This window comes from Lagopus muta, chromosome 6 (genome assembly GCF_023343835.1).
Source record: "Lagopus muta isolate bLagMut1 chromosome 6, bLagMut1 primary, whole genome shotgun sequence".
NCBI lineage: Eukaryota > Metazoa > Chordata > Aves > Galliformes > Phasianidae > Lagopus > Lagopus muta.
In genome coordinates, this window is record NC_064438.1 from 9389991 (window position 1) to 9404674 (window position 14684).

At 42.3% G+C, this 14684-nt stretch overlaps 2 protein-coding genes across 5 annotated transcripts in view; both read left to right on the forward strand.

The window, feature by feature from the left end:
• Window positions 1-483: 483 nt before the first annotated feature.
• TMEM41B (transmembrane protein 41B) lies at window positions 484-9258 on the forward strand. The gene is made up of 7 exons (XM_048949345.1): window positions 484-657; window positions 988-1105; window positions 2098-2226; window positions 3663-3756; window positions 4560-4664; window positions 5468-5606; window positions 6397-9258. The coding sequence occupies exons 1-7, from the start codon at window positions 591-593 to the stop codon at window positions 6564-6566; spliced, it is 822 nt and encodes a 273-aa protein (XP_048805302.1). The 5' UTR covers window positions 484-590; the 3' UTR covers window positions 6567-9258.
• A 3671-nt stretch (window positions 9259-12929) lies between these two features.
• Window positions 12930-14684, forward strand: part of DENND5A (DENN domain containing 5A) — a 59698-nt gene continuing 57943 nt past the window's right edge. For all 4 annotated transcript variants that reach the window (XM_048948074.1, XM_048948076.1, XM_048948075.1 and 1 more), the window contains exon 1: window positions 12930-13153. In XM_048948074.1, the coding sequence (XP_048804031.1) occupies window positions 13045-13153 (109 nt within the window). In that variant the 5' untranslated portion in view covers window positions 12930-13044. The remainder of the gene's footprint in view (window positions 13154-14684) is intronic.

Here is a 14684-nt window from a genome sequence, read left to right on the forward strand (position 1 = left end):
GAGCCAGATGTTATCCTAACTGGTGTTGTTACCTTGCCTGCCTTTGGATAACACAGAGGCTATGGAATACAAACCAGATTAATTAGAAGTCCAATAACCACTGAAGCAGGATCTGCCCGCTCCCTTGGCTCCGAGAGGTTTCTGAACAAGCACCCCCACACTGTGATTCACGCCCCACGGTCCAAATCACTGCACCAAAATTAAACAGGAGTTGGATCACAACTGATGGTTTGGGTGAATCATCCATTTCCTGGAGACGCCGGCACGGCTACACTCGTGTTTTCTGTACATTGTAACAACAAAGGCGAGCTCTTTGTGTGTCCGCCCGCGTCTCCCTCAAGGCGGCATCACGGCGCTTCCCGCTCTGCCCCCCCACACTCTCTCCACACCACACGGCGCAGAAGCGCGCCACGCCACGCCACGCCGCTCCGCGCTTCCCAGGCAGCGCATGCGCCTTGCGGCGGTGAGGCGGGAGCGCGACCCGGTGGGGTGAGGAGGAGCGGCCCGGGCCCGCCTTCTTCCTCCCGCTCCCTGGTTGGCGGCGAGGCCTGCGCCGTGCCCGGTCCGCCGGGCGCGAGGAGCGCGGAGCAATGGCGCAGAGGCGAGCGGCGGCGGCGGCGGCGGCGGAGAGCGCCCGGCAACAGCGGCTCCTGGAAGGTCAGCGTGGACGGGCGCGCAGCCGAGCGCGGCCCGGGGTGGCGGTGCGCGCCTGCCGGCCGGGCAGCAATAATGCTGGGGCGCTCGCGGGCCGGCGGGTGCGGCATCTCGGCCTCGGCGGGTCAGCCTGACCTCGCGGCGCGCGGGTGGCTGCGCTCAGCTCCGAGCCGGGCGCGGCTACGAGCTCAGCGGCCGGCTCTGCTTCCTCGTGTTCCGCCATCCTGTCCGCGCGTTTTGAAGCGGCGGCGGGTCGGGTGCTCGCCTTGACGCTTCCTCAAAGCGTAACTACTGGATTTAAATAATAACTGTTAACTTTGTCTCTAATTCCAGGAAAAGCTCAGGCAGAAGGCGGATCGGCTCGAACGTCCCTTCTGATTTTGGTGTCCGTCTTCACAATAGCTGCTTTCCTTATGTTTCTGGTATATAAAAATTTCCCACAGCTCAGTGAGTAAGTATGCCAGGAAAGAAAACTTCCCTGTTTTTCAGTCGGTATCAAATTGCAAGGGAGCCTATGTGTGGTTCAATGGCATTTTAACTGTTGTAAGTTACTTACAGACATTTTAAATGTTTTTAAAGGGGACTTGAATGTATGATTTAGAATGTCAGAATACAAAATGTATTACTGGAATACACAGTAGTGGGCAGGATCTCTTTGAACGCAGGGGAGTTGTGCTTGACCTAGGGTTTCTGTTGCACAGTTTTGTTTGCACACTTTAGAAAGTTACCACTTGTCCCTCTAGCAATGGCAACTCTGTTCTTAACCTTCCTTAGCTGAGATAAAAAGCATGCTTGGCTAGAGCTGTAAATAGTTGGGCAAGATAGAAGCCTGCTTGTCTTACAGCTTACAGCTTTCTTTCTTTTATTAATTAATTTTCTGTGTGATGAACTTGCTCAACAAGTTCAGTTTCAACAGTCCAGTCACTGAGTCTGATAAAGAGGAAGGGAGGACACTCAACTGTGCTGCACAGGGTTGCACCAGATTAAGGTGTGACATAAGATTTCACTCTTAAAGCTTTGTTTGCTTGGGAGGTGACCCTCCGCTGCTGTTGCGGCACTTCAAATGTTGTGGCCTTAGCATTAAGGCAGTTGCAGTTGGTTTTGGCTGAAACGCTGACTGCTGTTCAGTTGTCAAAGGTCAGGTTGGAGTGATGATTTATTTTTAATCAGTACTTGGGAGAGAAAATAATGCTGGAAATAAAGCGGCGTATTGTAGTGAGTAGAAAATACAGCCGACAAATATTTGAAATGGAGGATTCCTCTAGTTCAAGAAAGCGTAAATAGATAGGTTCATGTAAGAGTCTTACCACAAAAGTAGTGATGCGTTTTGTTTGTGGGTTGTAATTCAGTGATCTTATGTATTTAATTATCTATGTATTCAACAGTAATTTCATTATACTGTTTAAATATATCTCATACCATTCCTGCTTTCTTTTCTTCCAGAGAAGAAGGAAAATGTATAAAGATTCCAAGAGATATGGATGATGCAAAGGCCTTGGGAAAAGTCCTGTCCAAATACAAGGACACGTTTTATGTTCAAGTATTAGTGGCTTATTTTGCCACATATGTTTTGTATCCTTTCTCTGATATGAAAATATATTTTTCATTTCTCTTTCAGAGAGAAAAAAATACAAATTTGCCTATAAACTTCTTGATCTAGGGAGAAGGAGGGTAATACTTGAAGGTACGTTAATAGGACAAGTTCCAGAACCTTTGAACTTTTGAAAACAAACCAAAACCTTACATGTGTGTTTCACTATGCTTATTAGATTGTAAGAAAGGAGTAAGTAGAAAGAACAACGTGTGCTATTTACTACATGTGAATACGTGTGTAATTTGATTAAGATTTGCTTTCAGCTTCATCTATACTTTATCTATTGTGGACAGTATTTTAACTTGAGAGTCTTGGTCTTAATTCAGTGATATGCTGTCTTTAAATCAAACTGAATTGCCGGACAGAAATGTCTGAATTTGTCTTCCTTAGACATCAAAAAGTGTTGCCTAAGAGTTGCAGAAGTTCTTAAATCATTTCTCAAAGGAAGAATTCTCATTTTAAAGTTGCCTTTTATCTCTGCAGTGAGCATTAAAAAAAACAAAAAAAAGCCCCAGTGAAAAACACAAAAATAATTTCTTCATTTGAAAGAGCTAGATTTCTGAAGTACTTCCTGCCTAGTGAGACACAAAGGCTATCTGTTGCGTTAACATTTTTTTCTCCGAATGCTGAATATATGAATTATTAAACACACTCTTAACTGGAACACTTACCTTAAGGTTAATAACTTTGTGAAGGCTGAAAAGCTTTATAGGGGATCTGTTGCAGTAGGGTTTCTGTAACTGAGCAAAATCAACATTGGATGTATCAGTACTAATTATCCTCTAGCCCATTGCTTTTAAGATTAGTTCTCAGATAATAGGTTATATTTGAAGAAAGCCAAAATGTTAGTTGATAAATCAAGTAGAACAGATTTGGCCTTTTATTGAACTATGGTAGCAGCTGATGTGGCTATCTTAGTGACAGATTGTTTAGTTGATGAGCTTGCTACAATGATCTCAGAACCTTGACACTTAGAAAAGGCTGTGTTGTCTGTAATGGACTTGATATAAAGGAATGCTCTTTGACTTTTAGAATTTTGGTCAGTTCCAAGAAGTTTGCAGTAGATGTAGATCTCTGTGACCTCTTCAGAGTGGCTGGAATCTGCTTATCGTTAGTCAACAGTGTAAAATTACAACTGTGTTTCCTCTTATCTTACAGTAAAGCTCCAGTGTCAAAGATGAAGAGAAGTGCACTACATCTTTTATACATTTATTGATTTATTTTTGTACCTGTCAATGATGCATCTATTCCTTTGGTTGGGCTGTTTGTGCTACTCTGCAAAAGTATTTTGATACAAAGATCTTTTGAGGCCATATGTATTTATATGTACTTATGCTTTTCTGGATTGTGGTATATATGCTGACTTGTTATGAAAGTAACAGTAAACAGACTTCCTTAACTAAGATGCATCCAGCTTGCAAACATTTGCTATCCCTGGGTCTATATTTCTCAGTATCCTGTCGGGGTTTCTTTATCCCTTTCCACTGGCCTTATTTCTTGTTTGTCTGGTAAGTATGGAAAACAGTCTGTAAGGGTGTGTGTTTTTATCCCTTTTTTTTTTTTTTTTCTAACAGCTTCCTGTTTGAAATGATCACAGGCTGAATAAATCTATGAGTCTCCAGACAATAAATAAGTCCTCGTTAAGCTTCATTAAGAAGGATGTTACCCATAAAGCTCACTGCAGCACTGGGTGATGATCCAAACAACTATTTGTCCAAGTTTTATTAATAATAGAGGCATCTGAGTGTTAACTAGATGGAGAATTGCCTTTGCTTCAAATGTTTAGCATCCACCAGAATGTGCCTGTAATTCCAGAACTTAAGTACTGTGTTCTTATTCATGCACTGCAAAACGTACTTTTCCTTAAATTGGCTTAGTTACCCCAGAAGTTTAACTTAGGAAATGCTGCTGACAATCTTCAGAAGATGTCATAGTGAGCCTTAGTAATTAAGAACTGCATGAATTAGTAGGTATAGGGAGGACTAAGGTGATGAATTATCAAGTTTGAATCTCTTTTAAATGCTGTTGTGCTCTTTTTTTTCCTGCAGATCTTTCATTGTTCAGAGTCTTGAAAGTACAGAAACAATAATAACTGATAAGTAATCCACATTGGCTACAATATTGTGTCAGTACTGATAAAAATGCATTGGAATTAAAGGAATTAGGAAACAGGAGCACAGAGCTCTTCCTCATTAGTAGAGGACCGCCTAGAAGCAGCCTATATCCAGACAGTGTAATTGTAGGGACACAGGGCTGATATTAATCAGAGCTTTTCTGCCAATTAGTTGGTTTTTATGTTTTCTTTTTTCAGTGTTCAGGACTTGGAGCTTCGTTCTGCTACATGCTTTCATACTTAGTGGGACGACCTGTTGTATATAAATACTTAACGGAAAAAGCAGTGAAGTGGTCAGAACAGGTAAAGTTCCTAGATAGGCTGAGTCTTCTGATAAAAAACGTGTGGAATAGGATGGAAGATAAGAGGTATTGTGCTCACACACCTACAAGGAATGGATTCTGATCCCTTTCTGACAGCGTGCTGTTACTTCCTGGATGATATGCTAAAGTCAGTCTGGGAGCAGAAGAGGCTTTGATGTAGCCCTGGTACAAGGAGCTGGGATAGTCTTGAGGGTGGTGTAATGGACTGTAAGTAAAATATAGACTATTGTGGTTGCTCCTGGGTGGTGTTAATCCTAGGCTTTACAAAGAAAGGACAGACAGGCCAGTCTTAAAGACTTCTGGCAATGGCTATCTGATGAACTTCATACCCATGGCCAAAGTAAGCTTTCAGGCTAGGAATGCAACTGTTTCTTAGGTTTGATTACAGTTTAGGACAGAATGTGATGAGGATCAAACTGCATTGCTAGTTCTGCAGAGTCTTAAGGAGCAGGATGACAAGATGGTGGTGTTGATTGGACTGCAATCAGGGGAAGATTGCTGAGCTAATCTCAGAATGAGACCTACTGCTGTGGTGAATTACTTGTGAGCTGATTCAGGCACACCATCACCATGCTTTACCATGGACTGGTATTTCCAGACAACCTATGGTACTTTGTAATAGTGATTCACCAATGGCTGACTCTTGAGTCGTCTTTTAACTGATCTGTTTGCAACTTCTGAATTTCTACAAAAGTTGCACAAAACATCTTAAGTCCTTAATAGTAAAATTGTTGATTTATTTTTGATGCATAGACTTAATGGATTTTTTTTCTTTCTTTTTAGGTTGAGCGTCACAGAGAACACCTCATCAACTACATAATATTTTTGAGAATAACACCGTTTCTTCCTAATTGGTTTATCAATATAACATCTCCTGTAATAAATGTGCCGTTAAAAGTATTTTTCATTGGCACTTTTCTAGGTAAGAATTCTGACTAGTCAGCTACAGTTTGGGTTATCAGAAGGGCCTTTATTTGCTTTTCTTTCTGCATTGTTCAGTGGAGATCACCACCTACTGGACAGCTAAAAGATTACACGAGGATATTGTGTTACATCAAGGGTGGAGCTTATACCATCAGAAGACTTTAGTCTTCAAGTTTAATCCAATGCAATAGATGAGGTATTACAAACCCAGGCCGATTACTTAAGGGAATGTGCATTGTGTAAAAACTTCTCTAGTAGTAATCTGTATTGTTCTACTTCAGTGTGCTCATGTGAGGGGTTTGATCTGAGGGATTGTTCCTCTCCTTTGTATGTGTTTTATTTACCATGATATGTCTTCCTAAGAGTGAATTCATAACAAACAAATAGTGCTAAGCATATAGTGTTGTCTTTTTAATTGGGTTAGAAAACAACATATTCTAGATAACAAACTTTTTCTATGGCTGTAACTAAAACTGATCGGTAGAGACACCTTGGAATCTGCACGGTCTAGCATAGGCACATAAATATATATTGTCTTCGGTGCTTTAATTGGCATTATGTAGTATTAAAAACAGCAAAAACAGGTTTTGATACAGGATTGTCTTTGAGTTTTATATTTGTATGTACTGCTCTTTAAAAAAAAAAAAAAAAAAAGCAAGAAGTAAGCAAAGTTTTTTGATGGTTTTGATGTTAAAGGTTGGATGACTAATTTATGATTTATTTTTTTTTCTTTCCACAAAGCTGCTTTTTCTTTCTTACTTATCCTGCCTTCTACTTTTTCCTTCCAGGTGTGGCACCGCCATCTTTTGTAGCCATTAAGGCAGGAACAACACTATACCAACTTACAACAGCAGGGGAAGCTGTTTCCTGGAACTCTCTTTTTGTTCTCATGATTCTAGCCATCCTCTCCATCCTACCAGCTCTCTTCCAGAAGAAACTGAAACAGAAGTTTGAGTAATGATCAAACTGAACCCGAATTTCCCATGTTTCATCTCAGGATTGGCACTTCTGATATTTGTATATTTGCTTTTCTATTGGCTCGTAAGCGTTTTAAAGGGAAGCTTGTGATGGTAGGAATTTGAAGACACGTTGATGAACACGTGGCCTGGGAGAACTGTGTTCAGAAATGTACTGCGGACAGTTTTAAACCAAACCATCAGTGTTCTGCTCTGGGGAGTGAGGATGGTGTGTGTGGCCCTCAGGATGAGGGAACTGAAAACAGATGTTTTGCTCTGATAATATACAGAGCAGAAGTTGTAATGTAGACATGAGCTACAGATTGCTTTCTAAAACTCGCAAGAAAAAAAAATCCCTTGATTATTTGCTCAGATTTTGTAACATTGTCAACATTTCTATAGCCTTGAATGTGATCTGATCTGAGCACACTTCTCATCAACATTTTTTTCTTTCTGGAATTCCAAAATAATGGCATAATAGAATAACGGTGCTCACTCAGACTTATTTTTTCTGAATAGTTGTGTGACTAACTGCGATAATATGTTCATCCTGATTGTTTACTTCTATTAGTGCTGTATGGATTTAAATACTTGAACCTACATCTGCTTTACTAACTGGATTAACAAAGGCAACGTGTCAGATCATTCTGTCTCATATTCTGATTTTTTTCTTTGGGAGGGAATGTAAGAGAGGAGCTAGAATTCTTACTGTGCCCAGCTGATGTTCTAATGTAACTTTTTTAATGTTCATCTTGCCAATAATTTCACTTGCATACATTTATCCTGCAAATTCAAGAAAATGATCATATTTATATAAAACTTTAATTTCAAGTGAATTAAGGATGTGTAAGTTTAGCGTATTACTAATGTTTCTCAAGCATCATACAAAGAATATACAGTTTTTCATTGTAGCACAATTGGCTAGGAGCATCAGGTACGTAAATTGGTGCAGTTCTTGTAAAACAGCTGGTTCCCAATACTCTTGAGAGCATCAAGTAACAGAATTTGGTGAACATACATGAGATCAGAAGGATGATTCCATTTTCTGGTGAGTCGGTAAGTGGCAGTGGACAACCAGCTACAGTTTATCTTTAAAAATATGCATAGAACTATTCACTAAATGAGGTATGTGGTACCTCACCTTGTATGGTTATAACTTGTAGTCTGTTGTACTGTCAGTGGAATCCTGTAAAATGAGGCCCTGATCAGCAAGGAACTTGGGTGCGTGTTTAAGTTTATCCTACTGCAACCAGTGCTGCTTATAGGCTTTAAGTTTCTGCCCCTGAAGTACCTTGCTGAAACACGAGTTGGCATGTTAGCATATCTCTAGTTCAAGGGTTTACTTGTCTGTGTCCTCATGTCATTTGAGTTGTAAGAGAATAGTTCCATAAATGGGATAATGTGAAAGGTACTGGTACCTTTTTAAAGAATCTTGTTCTTTTTGTAACATAATGTTGATTGACTCAATTTTATTGCAGTATTATGTGTAAATATATAGTAAATACTGATGAACTATTACTGTCTTTTATTTAAATCTGGGTTTTATATAGGTAACTTCTGTTTACAAGTTTATTGTAAGCATTTAGCTTCAGGAGTTGTTTTCTTATTTAGAATTTACTCTAAAAATATACTTCGTTGTCATTTAAAACTTAATGATTTTTTTTTTTAATTGCTGTGATTCTAATCTCAGAGCTCATCTACCTAGAGGATTTGTTCTGTAATAAATAGTAGCTGTTGTGAGCCAAGTGCCACTGGACTACTGAGTGTGAAATAGCTGTAGATTTACAGCCCATTCATCTGCACAGTTAATTTTTCATGCAGCTTAACTCAGAATAAATTACATGTTGCCCAGTGGCTTTTCTGAAATTGCCTCAATTTTTGTCATTAACAGATGCTGTTGTAGAATTCCTTCAACACTATATAAAATTAATGCTTTGGTGGAACCTTGACACTAAAGAAGGAAAGGACTTCATTTTGAATGAATCATGCTATCACTTGGCACTTTTATTGAGTTATATTTGTTTCACTGTGTAGATGGGATCAGGCTACGATACTGAAAAACCTGTTTCAGCTGTAGGGAAAGTTCCCAACACGGTGGCTAAAAGCCTTAAAACCTTAAAAAGGATGAAAATAAGGTTATTTCCTGTTGCAAAACCTTAGCTTTTTTGGTTTTTTTTTGTTTTTTTTTTTCCTTAAACCTACCCCTTCCGTGTTTATCTTCAGCTTCCAATGCTCAGGCAGTTCCCTATCCTATGAGGACTACTGAAGTAGTTGAGAAAAGGCAGAGGAGTGCTGTGTTGTGGAGTAAGGTACCACTCCAGTCTTTGTGGAATGCAGCCAGTAGTCTGCAAGATAGCCATAGCATCTACCAGGAGTAAACTGGCAAATCAGGAAGGTGTAGTTGAGTTAAACTACGAAAAATTAGAGGTGACCTGACTTTGACCTGTTCATCTTCTGGAATTTTATGTGAATTATATCTGCATGACATCCTTACGAAATGCCTCTTGCCATTTGATAATAAAGCTATTATATTAAATTTGAAATATTGTATTTTTTGAGTATGATGAGATATGCTGAACTTTCCACTAAACTAAATTTTTAATGAATCTATTTAAAAGGGGTCAGTTCCTTTGAAGTGGAATTTTTTTTAATGACTTTAAAAATTAAACTGAACTGGTGAGCATGTCTGCGGATGGGATTCATTCCGTTTGTATCTTTATTTCAGAACACCTGGATAAACTTTACTTCCTTCTGTCTGGACGTTATTTCTTTATGTACAACAATAATCTTTGCAGGTTTTCATACTTTGCAGTATAAGGCAGTTTAGCTCATTTCATCTCCTCAAATAGAAGCATTTACGTAACTTAGTTTTTCTGCTGTGAATTCCTGATGGGACATTAACATGCTGAGGTTGTTATAGCTTCATTCACCTTCCCTTAATGTTATGTCTGTTTTATGGAGGGTTTTTTTTTTGTTTTTTTTTTTTCAATTGTATAGAAAATTGATCTTGAAGTAGCAGCTGGGCAAAGACAGAAATACCCAGCAGGTACTGCAGGTACAGAAAGCTACAGTTATTGCAGAAAGCAATAATTCATCCCTTGGGGAGCAGTCAACTGCTGCATTGACCAGAGCACTAACCGTGAAGAGAGTGGGCCTCCATCTCCCTGAGCTGTTTCCTGTGTAATAACATTGAAGTAAGTGTTTGTTTTTCTTGCCTACTGAGTTTAACAAATATGACTTGCACAGGCACAAATCTGTTAGAAGACACCACGTGAAGTCAGTTTTATAAACAGAACTGTTGGTTAGACTGAAAAGACATCTAAAATACCTAGCAAATCTCATCTGATGTACTTCCCTTATTAATGCATAGGTTATGATTTGGTTTTACAGAGGAGTTTGAACAGGTATTCTAACTTTATAACTTGCTATGAGAAATTAATGTTATTCTGTCATGTGAAGTACTGCTGACGCAAAAGATGAAGAGTACCTTTATCTTTTTCAGCTTACCTCATCTTGGGAAATGGTTGCACAGAAAAAGAGCTGGTGCTCTATTTTAGACTTTACATTTCTCTGAGAAGAGTTGAGTGAAACAGTAATTTCCCCTTTTTTTTTAAATCTGCTTATTAAACAAACTCCTCCAGTAATCATGATTGTTGGCAAAGTAAGTCCAAATCAACTAGTATGAGGAGTAACCAAGTTATGTTCACATTCTTTCTCTTTAAAATAACTAACTTGGTTTTTTGTCCTTACAACTTAAGGCTTGAGCTTGAAAATCCCAGCCTTTGCCTTTGTTTGAAAACAGCAACTGAGCCAACAGCCAGGCTTGCCACAGGCAGTGAATCTTTTAAATCACTTCCTACTTGCTAATATGTTATTGTGATTCTCTGGTAAATGTAATTTCCACAGATTTAAGACAGTTAATTTAGTAAACATCAGGCAGAACACTCAAAAATTCTCAGCGTCAGTGAAAGTGTTGCCTCACTTGAGGGCATAGTCTGCAAAGTTCATTGGCAAAATGGTTGTGTTTTAGGTTTTACCTGTGGAACATGGGTCAAGAATACTGAGAAATGAAAGCTGCTAGCCTTTGAATTAAGTGTTAGAGACACGGTGTTCAGTAGGCAAACGAAACTTCAGAAATGAGATGATCAGGAAGATGCAATAGGAAAGAGATTGTCACTGACAAAATGAGAAGACAGAGCTCTAGCTGTTTCAATGCATCTAAGAAATGCCTAGAATTAAGAAAGATTAAGAAAACAGAGACCTTAACTGACAAATTATAAATGAGCCTTTCACAGCAAAAATTACAGTGACTTTTGATCAATTAACCTTTTATTGATTCAAATTCTTGTAGCTGCTTCCCTGTTCTTTTCTTGTATCTATTCAAAGCAAATCTGAATTTCTTAGGTTGAGACTCTCCTTTTGAAAAATATTTGTCTGTCCTTTACCACGTTGTATAGCAAGGTGTGGGTTCTGTTAAATACTGCTATTCAACTGCACTTCCAGCAATTTGCCTACTTTCTGGCCTATCTACCTTTACTAGCTAAATCTCCTAAATATGTGGCTGGAGCATGTGATGTGGGCAGGAACATGTTTTATTTCCCCATTTCACTCTTACTTGACAAAACAAACACAAAACACTTGTGGCACTTCCTCGGTTTTCTAGCACTGTCTACTACTAAACCATGCTTCTGAGTACTACAACTACACCTATTCTAAATACCTTTAGGGACAGTGTCTCAACTTCTTCCCTGGGCAGCCTGTTCCAATGCTTCACAACCCTTTCCTGATTTATTTTCTTATTTATTTTCTCTCCTCATGTTCAATCCAAACCTCTCCTGGCATGAACTCAAGGTCATTTTTTTTCTTGTCCCGTAGTCTGGGAGAAGAGGCTGACCCACCACCTTACTTACAGCCTCCTTTGATGTAGGAAAGAGCAATAAGGACTCCCCTGAGCCTCTTTTTCTCTAGGCTAAATAACCTCAGGCTAAATAACCTTCAGCTGCTCCTTGTAAGCCTTCTTCTCTAGACTTTTAACAGCTTTGTTGCCCTTCTTTGGACACATTCCAGCACGTCAGTGTTATATTTCTAGGAGTTAAACTACAGAAATGAATCTTACCACATTCTGAACAGAGTCCTTTGTCAGGTCAAAAGCAGAGCAAGGAGTAAAACGTGCATAAAATGCCTAGCAAACGTAGCAGAATAGGAGCAAGCAGATTTAGCTAGTTCTGTTCTCATTGCTGTCTTCCTCACACCACAAGGCATGCTCAGTGTGGTCTGAATGGATGTGCTCGCTGTGGAGTTGAGACTTCCTATTACTGCATCTAATTATCTTTCTGTCTTTATTGAAATCTCTCCCCCAGGCTCACTAGCGGTTTAAAATTGAACTGTCAGAGCTGTCAGTCAAACCTTAGCAATACTTTCATTCATTGATAACCATTCTGCGGCCTATACAGTCTTAATCAAGTGAATCCTAATAATACCAGTTCTTCTCACAGCTTTTCCCGTTTCCCAGAAGGATGGAAAAGCTCTCTGCAGTTCTATGGGAAAGATGGCTTAAGAGCTCAGTTAACTGTGCTGCAGATCGCTGTGGAGGCTGGCAGAGCCGTCTTACTGCTGTCTCCGATGCCCACACAGCATTAGGAACTCGCTGTCTTTGCAGCGTGGCCTCCACCGTGCAGTTTCACGTGCGTGTCAGGCTGTTAACTCGATTCATTCAGCATCATGGATGTCATCTTAAAGACGATAATCCTAAAACACTGGCGAATGTTTTCTCCTCTTATAAGCCGTGCTGAAGGGGAAAGTGAGGAGAACACAAGGAAGACGCGTGATGTGAAAGGCACCGCCGGAGTGCCGGCTGAGGTGAGGAGAGGAAGGGGAGCCGCTCGGAGCTAATTGTAGCGCGGTGAGGCGATCCCAGGTCCCTCGGCGTTAAGACATGCTCTCATCGCACAGCGCGGCACGCGTGCCGCGTCCCTCGGCCTGAGTCATTCTCGTTCTTTGTCCCCTGTTCCTAAGGAAATGTTTGTGGGGCAGATTTCTTGCACTCAGCTGTGCAAACGCAACTGTTAGCAGTTATGTCTGTGGCAGCAGAAAACAACACGTCCCCTGGTGTCTGGGGAGAGTATTTGCGACAGCCGCTCAGCCGCCGTCCCGCGGGGCTGAGTCACATTTCCCACCCCTCGCAGCTCCTCACGGCGCGACCGCGCGCCTCGCACCCCAACCCGCTCCCCCGCCCCTCCGGGCCCAGCAGCATGACGTCACCCCCGAGCGCAGTACGCAAGCGCAGCATTGCGGTCCCTCGGCCCGCGCCGCCCCCCCCGCGGTAACAGCTGGGGGCCGTACCCACAATGCCGCGCGGCGCTGCCCGCTCCGCTCCATCATGGAGGCGGCCGCCGCAGCTGGCGCAGCTGGCGCAGCCCCGCCGCCCGACGCCGCCCGGCCCTGCAGCCCCTGAGCCCCGCGCACCCCTCGGGCTCCAGCATGAGCGGCGGCAGCGGGGGCGGCTCCTCGGCACCCGGCCGCTTCGCCGACTACTTCGTGATCTGCGGGCTGGACACCGAGACCGGTCTGGAGCCGGACGAGCTCTCCGGTGAGTGACCGCGGGCGGGGGGCGGCGGCCGATACCGGGACGCAGCAGGCGGGCGACCGCCCCGCCGTTCTCCACCCGCGGCCGTCAGCGCCGCGTCGCGCGGCCCCGGGCGCGGCGGGAGCAGCGACACCGGGCGGGGGCCCCGGGCGGGTTTGGGCGCCCCCCGGTCCGGGCGGCGGTGCCCCGGGAGCCGCGGGGCTGCTCGGAACGCGGCAGTGCCCGCGGGAGCGTGCGGAACTTCGTGCGGAACGCGACCGAGTGCCGCTTCCCAACGGCGTGGGGAAAGCAGGGGTGCAAGGAGAGGGGTTGGGGGACTCGTTATCTGCGACCGTCTCGGCCTCGGCAGCGATCTGCCGCGCTCTTCCCGGAGTGTGGTGGCACACACCAACTTTTGGTGAGGAACCTGAGCTCTAGGAGCGCTCTGGTAACGAGGAATTGGATTTTAGGGAGAAAGTAACAGTTGTTTTACTTGCTCTGTTCTATTTTTTGATTCTACGTGGGATACAGATTCTCTTCCTGCAGCACCTAACAGAAATAGTGTTAAGAACGATTGGCTTTGTTAGAGAACATGCTACATGTGTGTGTTTGGGGCCAGCAGTGCCCTGCAGTGCGGTGCCAAAGCCCTGCTTTAGGGCTGCCCATTTGCCCTTTGATGTGGCTGTGCCTGGGGTCAGCCTTGGCCTCGTTGCACGGGCTGCAAGTGTGTTGGGTTGCTGAGTGTTCAGAAAGGTGAACCATTGCCATGGCGAAAACTTGGCCTTGGTGCTTGGTTGTATGTGCGAGATCAGTACCACTGATGATAGGTCTGGTTGGTTGGTAGTTTAACTGCCTTGATTGTACCGTGTTTATTTGTTTAACTAACTTGGTTTTGTAATACATGTTTGTTTTGCATCTGTCTTAAAAGCACTGTCTGAATTAATGCCTGTTTCTCGTAGGGTGAAATATATGTTATGGAACTCATCTCTTGCAATTGATGAAAATGATTTGATTTGAATTGATGAAAAAATGAACTCTGCACATTTTGGGCCATGATGATAACTTTCTTCTTTTAATGACTTGAAAGGCGATTTCTCCTCAGTTCATGATGCTGAGCGGGACCTTACCTCTACCCCTCTATGTTACAGTAGCTGCAGGCTACTGTTTGAGGATCCTATGCAGTGTAATGGTCTGCACTTTAATGGCCTTTTAAATTACACCAGCAACTCAATGTGAGAAATAGAACAAAATGCAACATAGCTTCCTTGAAGGATGTAGGTGATTCCATTGTCTGAATTAAATCATAAGTGAGCAAAGTTTCTAGATTAAAAACAGTTTCTAATGTGAATGTCATAACTCATTTACTACACGCCTATTTGTGTAACGTAGTGCATGGCACACTTGCTGGTAGTCTCTGATCTCAGTGGGCACGTGAATAACTCACATAATGAAATGCAAAAACATGGTGTTCCTTTGAGCTGGCTATCAAACAGGGATCTGAAAAAGAGATCAGTGCCTTTTCTTAGTAATTCTGTTTGAATCTGCAGTTGCGAGG